This window comes from Mangifera indica, chromosome 4, assembly GCF_011075055.1.
Source record: "Mangifera indica cultivar Alphonso chromosome 4, CATAS_Mindica_2.1, whole genome shotgun sequence".
Classification (NCBI taxonomy): Eukaryota; Viridiplantae; Streptophyta; class Magnoliopsida; order Sapindales; family Anacardiaceae; genus Mangifera; species Mangifera indica.
Genome location: NC_058140.1, coordinates 1,018,170 through 1,028,329, shown reverse-complemented (window position 1 = coordinate 1,028,329; position 10,160 = coordinate 1,018,170). Strand labels below are relative to the sequence as shown.

At 32.5% G+C, this 10,160-nt stretch overlaps 1 protein-coding gene and 2 pseudogenes across 1 annotated transcript; all 3 read left to right on the top strand.

The window, feature by feature from the left end:
- The first annotated feature begins 1,378 nt into the window (after positions 1-1,378).
- Positions 1,379-3,559, top strand: LOC123213339 (annotated as a pseudogene).
- On the top strand, positions 1,387-2,098 carry LOC123213340 (putative RING-H2 finger protein ATL21A). Its single transcript, XM_044632755.1, has one exon. It carries the CDS (start codon positions 1,387-1,389, stop codon positions 2,056-2,058), a length of 672 nt encoding a protein of 223 aa, XP_044488690.1. The 3' UTR covers positions 2,059-2,098.
- A 2,359-nt stretch (positions 3,560-5,918) lies between the features above and the next one.
- On the top strand, positions 5,919-8,406 carry LOC123213338 (annotated as a pseudogene).
- The last annotated feature ends 1,754 nt before the right edge of the window (positions 8,407-10,160 follow it).

The window sequence follows — 10,160 nt, the reverse complement described above, 5'->3', positions numbered from 1 at the left end:
TTTTATCCAAAGAAAAATGATTTTTGGTCTATCAATATTACAAGAGAAATAATAAGATATATAGCTTTGAAGTTGATTTTCAAGAATTTTGGAGTGATTTTTTGTAAGTTAGATGTTTATAATTTTGTAATGTTGTTGTTAGAAATGGTTGGAGTGAGGAGTTTTCTTTCAATGGAAACTCGTTCAAGCAAAATATACTTCCTATCATGGGCATATGACCAAATACTAAAGGGAGTAGATTTAGAAATCCAAGATGAGATTGAAAGTGAAATTGGGATTACTAGAAAATTGTCATAATTAAGTTGTGATACATATGAGTGAATGCAACAAATTATCCATCAATTACCAAAGTAAGAGAAACGTTAGAAGGAAGCATTGACTATTTGTATATGCCTCTTAAACCTTTCGTTTCCTCTTCTCAACATGGCTCAATAAATGATGAGATTTTAATTGAATTAGATTTTGCAGATGCGTCGAAACTATTGTTATTAGAGACAATAAAGGGAAGCTTGTATATTGATTGCAATGTTTGGTTTAATCTCCCAATAGAATGTGTAAATTTGAAATAAACCAACATTTACTAGTGGTTTCATATGAATGTGGTCAATATTTGGAAATTTGTTTATATGGTAAGTCTAAAATATCAGTAAAATCCTTAATGTTTTGTTGACTTTATTATTTAATTGTTATTCCTTGAAAATTGAAATCTTATATTTTATTGTTACGTAGAAGATATTTTATTGTTATGTACAATGACAAAATATCATTTTAATATAAATAAAAAACAACAATAAAAAAAATATCCAAATTATATAATTTTCTTCTTTCCATAATATTTATACATTTATCATTTTCTATTTCCTCTCACTCATTTTGCATTACTATATTTTTTTAAGTAATTAATTTCAAGGTTTCAAGGACTTCTCTCTAAAAATCTAATAATTCACTAATTTTACTAATATTCCTCCTTATTTCACTAATTTCATTTCAATAAATATCAATTTATTTGTTTATAGTCTTTAACCTATCCATATCTTATCAATAAATGTGAGTTTTTCTCTTATTTTTCTTTCTCTCACTTATTTGTTTTCAACAAATGTGAATTTATCTTTTCTTCACCTTTTTTTCCAATTTCTTCTCTCCTTTTTCCATTTTTTTTTAAATCTTAATTCAATTAAATGTAAACCTATAGTTGATGGCGAAGATGACCGAAGAAGCAATAGAAGATGAAAAAAAAAAGCAATTTTTTTTAGAAAAAGAAAAGATATTTATCGGACCAATCTTGACTGGAAGCAGCGGATCTAGTAGTTCCAAGCCACAGAAAAAAGGTATTTGCTTAACAATATTGCACCTTTGTTCCCTGTTTTCATCTTTCTTTCTCTCTCTATGTTCCTTGTACTGAGTATAGTCCTCTTCCTTCTCCCACCTTACTCAGGAGCCGAGAATCTTGATGAATTCTGTCCACCAAAAAGATGCAGCCCAAAAGGACCAGTAATTAGATACCCCTTCCGACTCAAAACTCAACCACTCTTCTGTGCCCATGAAGGATTTGAATTGTCTTGCTCAAATAACAAGACATTGTTGCACCTTCCTTCCTCTGGCGATTACTATGTGCAGAAAATTAATTATTCTTCCCGCTCGATTACAATTATGGATGTGCAGGAGACCGCATGCCCAATACAAAGTCTTCTAGCCCCTAACCTCAATAACTATAGATTCTATGTTCCCTATCCAGAAGAACTCACAATATTCAACTGCACCAACAGGATTCAAAACATCAGTAGTTATTACAGTGTAGTTGGACCTATTAGTTGCCTCAGTTATGACAGAAAATTTGTTTATGTAATGAGTTCATTCGAATATTCAGATGAAATTCTGCCCTTAAATTGTAGAAAATACAAAGCGGTTGAAAGTACTATAGTTTGGACTTCGGCGGATGCTACTGGAGGGACTTCCACAAATCCAGCAATCGAAATAGGATGGAAACCTCATAAAGAATGTGATAAATGCGAAGGTTCAGGAGACTACTGCGGGTTCAATACTAAAGGAATTCTGTAATGTGTTGCAAACATGACAATCCAAAATTCTGTTTCAACTACGACCGCCATCGTAAGTTCTCTTTAAGAAATTTTGATGCAAATGCTTTTTCGGATCGTTTGATTTTATCCCCTCTTTTTATAAAGCTTTATACCTTAATGTTTAGTTGAATGATCGCTCGATCATGGGAGGAAGGAAGCCTGAAAGGCTTTTGAGCTTACAAAATTGATGATAATTGAGCTAACATTTTTCCATTTGAGATGCCGATTCTCCAATAAAAAAAATTGTATTGTCCATAGCCGTAAGTATTGGAGGGAGTACATTACTTGCGTTGGTGATACTGATTGTTTACAAATCATGGAAATCTGAGAATGAAAAAGAGGCTCAGCTTAAAGTGGACAAGTTCCTGGAAGACTACAAGACTCTTAATCCAGCCAGACATTCTTACAGTGACCTTAAGAAAATTACGGGTAAATTCAAACAGAGACTCGGCCAAGGGGGTTAAGGAAGTGTCTTCAGAGGAAAATTTTCCAATGGAATTCCAGTTGCGGTTAAGATGTTGGAACATTCAAAAGAAAATGGAGAAGAGTTCATCAATGAAGTGGCCACTATAGGAAGGATACACCATTTTAACATTGTTCGTCTTCTAGGATTTTGCTCAGAAGGAACACGACGTGCTCTTATTTATGAATTTATGCCAAATGGATCGCTTGAGAAGTTTCTATTGTCAAGGGAAAACGAGTCAGCTCAGCGTCCATTAAGTTGGGAAAAGCTGCAAAACATTGCAATTGGCATTGCCCGTGGAGTAGAGTACTTGCACCAAGGATGCAACAAAAGGATCCTTCACTTTGACATCAAGCCTCACAACGTATTACTTGACCATAATTTTAGGCCAAAGATTTCAGAATTTGGTCTTGCCAAGCTATGCTCAAAGGAACAAAGTGTTATAACAATGACTGCGGCTAGAGGAACTGCTGGCTACATTGCTCCGGAACTTTTCTCAAAGAATTTCGGAGATGTTTCTTACAAGTCAGATGTGTTTAGTTATGGAATGATGTTGTTAGAGATGGTTGGCTGTTGAAAGAATATTGACCTTACGATTGAAAATCAGAGCCAAATTTACTTTCCAGAGTGGATATACAACAAATTGAGCCAAGGAAAAGAACTTAATCTTGAATTTGTTGAAGATGAAGATGAGGAAATTGCCAAGAAGCTTGCAATAGTGGGACTCTGGTGCATTCAATCGAATCCAATAGAGAGACCTTCCATGCCAATGGTATTACAGATGCTTGAAGGTGATTTACAAAGCTTGGAGATGCCTCCAAAGCCCTTTGTTTCTTCAAATGTTGAAATTGGTGCAAACTGATTGAATTATTGAAGATTGTATCTACAGTGAACTATACCATCTGTTTATTATGATTTGGAAATGGAGCCAATGTGATGTATCAAATACAAAATGGAAAGCAAGTTCTTGCTTCAAATATGCCCATGTATAATAAATAAGACTCATACTTTTGTGGAATTGAAGTTCAAACACTTGAGTGTTTATCGATTTAGTGAAATATGCAGCTTTAAAATTTCATTTTTTTATTAAGAACATTTACATATCCTTTCTCTTAAAATACACATTCCCAAAACTTTATATATAGTGATACACCACTGGTTTTATTTTTTCTCTTCTGAATTATCTGTTCTTATCCTAAATTGTGACAGAAAAAACTTGAGGTTTTTGTCTAATATTCAAGATCCTAACTTTTAAAATACTAGGAAGTACTCTCCCTGAAACTAACAATCCATAATCAAATCCTAATTCCATTAAAACAAATTTTACATAAAGATGAGTAAATTACTTGTGAGTACTATTACATATATAAACGTTTCTTATTAATTATCCATATAAACCGATATGAAAATATTTGATTAGATGATTTTAAAATTTAAAAATAGTAAATAATCATATCACTGAATCACATACTGTAATGTCAGTTTGAATGGATGAGTTGTTTATTCTAAAAACACTCAAAAAAATATGTCATGAACGATTTGTTTGATTCAAGTTATATTAATTTTTTGGTTATATGGTCAGTTTTCCGTTTAAACAATGTTATTCACAGTAGCTTTTCTGTTTTCTTTAGACTAATATTTTATTCAACAGTGAAAAACAGTAAATCTCTGTTGTATAACATTGTCCATGGGTGGGTATTTAAGTTTTTGAATTATCTCGGATATATTTTTGAAATTAAGTTAAAACTTGAGTGGAAAATAATCCTTTGCCCTTTTGAAAAAGTACAATTTTGATTATGATAATGGGAAGTTTAATGCAATTTGATATGAATTATACTCAAAATGGTGTAATTTTGATCATTTCACACATTTTTAACGTAATTCAATTAGATCACACCTCTTAAGATGTGATTCTAGTTGCTGGGCAAATAACACTTTTGCACGTGTGACCAACGATTGCCTCTAACATTTTTTTTTTCAAAATTTTAAGAATTTGTGATTTCAGAGTTAGTGAATGAAAAGTATAATTTTTCCTGAAGAAGAAGAAAGAATAATTCACTTTAGAAATTGTTGTTAGGAGGATAGGAAGATGACACTGGGCTGTTTGGTTGGGATAAATTTTTGATTACTTTGTTAATTTACTTTTTTATTATTAATATTATTTTATTTGATTTAATATATAATAAAAAATTTTGATAATATTATATTATTAAAGGTTATATATAATATTTTCTCCTTCATTCTTATTATTAATAGATTATTAAAATAATTTTAATTTTATTATAATTTTTTTAATTAATTTTGTTATCACCTCTACAGTAGCCTTATGCAGCAACTGGTCAAAATAATTTGGTTCAAGTTTTCAAGGAGCATTGAACACGAAATCTCAGCCATCCCAACTACATAGCAGTTTCTCTTACCCTATCATCTTGACTATACATTCCTCGCAATTTTTCTTGACTTGATGAAGATTCTTATTGCTATTGAATCAAGAGGGTCCCCATCTGGTGCGTGCAGTGGACACAAAGCGGTGGGCTTGAGGTGTTATGTTATTCTAATGTTGACTATAAATGCCATAACCAAGTCTATGTCCTTTCTCGTAGACTTGATAATTGAGTGGAAATTTCATCTCATGTAAGTCATTTTTGAAGAAATTTCATACAAAGGACTAACATGGATGAAATTGAGTAGCAAAAAGAAATTTTGTAAAGTGCATGTCTCCATCTAGTTTTTCATAACCATATTGTACGCAAGTTTCCAATTTACATTACATTGTATATTGTCCATCCAAATCAGGAGAGGAAGAACTACGACAAGAGAAAAGTCACCAATTTTTTTAACGTCCCTATTTTCCCTGTTGATCTTTCTCTGGATTTGTGAAACACATGGGAAAAATGCGTCATAAAACATGTTTAATTAATCATTTTGATTAGAAAAATCACAAATATAAGTTTTTAATATTAGAGACCCAATAGTGTAACAAATTAAGATAACTTCTGGATGCAAGTGCCTTTTAATTTTGTCTAATAAATATAGGAGGTAAGGAATAATAATGAGATTAATATTTTACTTATACCATAAAAACAAATTTTTAAATATTGACCATATTAATATAAAAATCACTAGTGAGTGCATGTTTATTTCAAATTTACACTTTCCTTTTGGAAATCTTAGTAAATGATTCAAACTCTAGGACCGCAATAATTTTTCAAAAGGCCGTTTGAATTTTCGTTATGTTGAGTGGGCACCTTGAATTTTCTCCAAATCTAATCACTAACAAAGCCGTGTGCTACACATCAAATTGACTTGGAAGAGTCAAGCAATTATAAATCGACAGACGGTAGAATTATATTAAGCTTTCAAACTTTGATGTGATTTAACCCTATCAAAAGCAAGTTTGTTCCCAGATGGCTACTGGTCCCTTTTAATTTTGTCCAGTAAATGTTACATATTTTCACTTTCCAACATATTTTTATATCCAAATTGGTAGAACTTGGGAGAAACCATGGGAAGAAGGGAATCATCAAATTCATCAAACATTACGTTTTCTGTGTTGTTCTTTCTATTCATGGGTGTACAACAAGCTGCATGTTCTTCTTCATGTGGAGACATCGAAGATATACGATTCCCATTCTGGTTAAAGGTCAATTCATCGGACATCGGTCATTCTGACTTCAAACTTACTTGCGAGAGCAACAAAACCATCCTACATTACCGTTCTGGAAAATACTATGTGAATGAAATTTTTTATGATGATCAGACAGTTAATGTTGTTGATGTTGAATTCGCCAATCGAAACTGTGGCGCCCTTCCATCTCAGCCTCTTTCAATCTCTGAAATTTCCGACGGTTATGACTTCAGAAAGAGAATTTCATTAGAATTCTCGTCTTCCACGTACATAGGACGACAATTGAAGCACTACACAGAAGCTCAGTTTTTGAAGTGCCCTATGAATTTCAGTCATCCCTCGTACATAAGAGTTCCTTGTTTGAGCGGAAACCAATCTCATGTTTATGTCTACTATGATAGTAGCTCAAAAACAGCCTATCATCACGATTCATGTTCGTTCATTTCAAGTATTCCTATGCTTCTTCCTCTTCAGACAAATCTTTCCTATCAAACCATCCAGCATTTTCTGCAGTTAGGGTTTGATCTTTGGTGGTACGAAGTGGATCAAAGTAATCTTATTTATCTGTATACATACGTGTTGAGGTTGTGTTGAATATTTTTAACTGATTTATCTTTTCTCAATTTTTGTGAATTATCTGTCTGGGCTTAATTTTTATTTCTCGCACGTTTATGCAGGGAGTGCTGGTTACTACCTGTTACTTTTATGGGAATACGTGCTTGAACCCTTACGCGAAGTAATTGAATTCTTTGGTATCGTTTCCATGACCAAATTTTTGTTCTTATTGCTCCTATATATACTGACCAATTGTAGCACTCTTTGTATGGTTTCTGTCAAAATTATTATTCTTAGCTTTACTTCCGGTGTGATTCCGCAGGTACTATTGATTCAAATGTGGGCATGTTGACGTATGTTATAGGTGCTGATCTCTTTGCATGCTTTCTGTTGGGTAATTAAAATCTTGCTCTAGAATTTCTGTTCCCTATGGCATGAACTCTTAGCTTAAAGCACTGAGACACTGAGTTAAACTTTCTTTTTTCACGGTTGCAGTTGTTCTTATCGTCAGATTTATCTTTGCTCCGATGGTTTTACTTGTGTATAATTTCATCAAGTATAAAAAAACATGGAAAACAGTGGATACCGTAGAGAAATTTCTTCACAGTCAACAATCCTGGATGCCTAAAAGGTATTCCTACTGTGAGATAATTGCAATGACAAACGGTTTCAGCTATGAATTAGGCCAAGGAGGCTTCGGATCCGTTTATAAAGGGCAGCTTCATAATGGTTGTTTCATTGCTGTTAAGGTGTTAAAAAACTCCAAATTTAGTGCAGAAGAATTCATCAATGAAATCTCTACAATCGGTAGAATTCATCATGTCAATATTGTGAAATTATTGGGATTTTGTTCAGAAGGACAAAATCATGCTCTTGTGTATGAGTATATGCCTAATGGATCTCTTGATAAACACATCTTTTCAAAGGGATGCAAAGGAAAGTCATTTACTTGGAAGAAACTCCATGAAATAGCTATAGGAACAGCTCAGGGGATTGAATATCTACATGGAGGATGTGATGTTTGCATTCTTCATTTCGATATTAAGCCTCATAACATTTTGCTTGACCACAATTTATGCCAAAAGTCTCCGATTTTGGCCTTGCAAAATTCTATCCAAAGGAAAATGATTTTGTGTCCATTAGTATTACAAGAGGAACAATAGGATACATAGCTCCTGAGTTGATTTCGAGGAATTTTGGGATGATTTCTTCTAGATAAGATGTTTATAGTTTTGGAATGTTATTATTATATTTGGTTGGAGGGAGAAGGAATTCTTTTTCAATGGAAACTCCTTCAAGAAAAGAATACTTCCTGTCATGGGCATATGACCAAATACTGAGGGGAGGAGATTTAGAAATTCAAGATGTGGCTGAAAATGAAATTGGGATTGCTAGAAAACTATGCATAATTGGGTTGTGGTGCATACAAGTGAATGCAGCAGATCGTCCAACAATTTCCAAAGTAAGGGAAATGTTAGAAGGAAGCATTGACAACTTGGATATGCCTCCTAAACCTTTCTTTTCTTCTTCTCAACATTGCTCTATAAAGGATGAGATTTTAATGGAATTAGATTCTATAGGTTCATCAGAGCTATTGTTATCAGAATCAATGGAGGGAAGCTTGTATATTGATGGCAATGTTTAGTTTAATTTCCAAATAAAATGTGTAAATTTTAAATAAACCTGCATTCACTAGTAGTTTTATATTATTGTGGTCAATATTTGGAAAAATTTTTATATGGTATAGGTAAAATATTAATAAAATCCTTGATATTTTATTGACCTTGATGTTTTGTTGTTATTCCCTGAATTCCTGTATTTTAATTTATTGTAATAAAACTATGCTATCCACTTTGAACATATAAATAGATACATATTTTATGTGAATTTTCAAGTGATTTTACGATTTTAAATTAAAGATAAATATCAATTATATAATGACACATCATATGTGTATTTATTTAAAAATGAATACGCATAATATTACTCATTTTATTGCTATGTGGACGGATAAAAATTTCAATTTAACACAAAATAAAAGCAATAATTGGAAAATTATTTAAATTGTATAATTTTCTCCTCTCCATAATATTTATACATTTATCATCTTCCTCTTCTTCTCTCATTTATTTATTTTAAATAAATGGCAATCTCTCTGTATCTTATTTTTCTCCCACTCATTTTCCATTGCCACATTTTTTTCCTATTTCATTAATTTCATTTCAATAAATGTCAATCTCTTTGTTCTTCTTTTTTTTTCACTTATTTCTTTACAATGAATGTGAGTCTGGCTCTTACTCTTCTTTCTTCTACTAATTTATTTTTTATAAATGTAAATTTATTTTTTCATCTCGTTTCTCTGTTTTTTATCTTAATTAAACTAAATGTAAATCTATGGTTTATGGCGAAGATGACCGGAGGAGCAATAAAACAAGACAAAAAAACAATTCTTTTTTGTAGAAAAACAAAAAATAAAACATTTATCAGACCAGTCTTTACTAAAATGAGTGGTTCTGGTAGTTCTAAGTACTAAACAACATTAAAGAAGTAATTAGCTTAACAATTATTGGACCTGTGCCTGCTGTTGTCATCTTTCTCTCTCTTTCTCTATGTTCCTTGTATTGAGTATAGTCCTCTTCCTTCTCCCACCTTGCCCAGCCGAGAATCCTGATGAATTCTGTCCACCAACAAGATGCAGCCCAAACAGACCAGAAATTAGATATCACTTCCGACTCCAAAGTCAACCACTCTTTTGTGCCCATAAAGAGATTGAATTCTCTTGCTCAAATAACAAGACATTGTTGCACCTTCCTTCCTCAGGCGATTACTATGTGCAAGAAATTGAATATTCTGTCGGCCAGATTACCATTATGGATGTGCAGGCAAAGTCTTCTAGCCCCTAACCTCACTAAGTTCAGATTCTATGTTCCCGGTTCGGAAGAATGTATAATATTCAACTGTACTAACAGGATTCCAATCATCAATAGTGGTTACAGTGTAATTGGACCTATAAATTGCCTCAGTTATGATAGAAATTTTAATACGTTCAGAAGAATATTCAGAAGAAATTCTGCCGTTAAATTGTAGAAAATATAAAACAGTTACATTTTTCGGTTGGATTTCGCGTGATGCTACTCAAGGGCCTTCGACAAATAGAGGAATCGGAATAAACTGGAAACCTCATAAAGAATGCGATAACTGTGAAGCTTCAGGAGACTACTGCGGGGTCAATACTACAAGCAATTCTGTAATGTGTTGCAAACACGACAATCCAAAAGTCTGTTCCCTTCATCCTATGTTATCATTCAGAAATTTTGTAGCTACTAGCTTCATGAATGAATTTGCGCATCTTTAATTTTATCACAAGATCTATACTCTATCACATCATTAAATTTCTTTTCAACTGAATAAATATTCAATAAAGCCTACTCATTTT

What these genes read in the sequence shown, in the direction of transcription:
- LOC123213340 (XM_044632755.1), top strand. Translation starts at nt 1,387, where the DNA reads ATGTTCCTTGTACTGAGTATAGTCCTCTTCCTTCTCCCACCTTACTCA.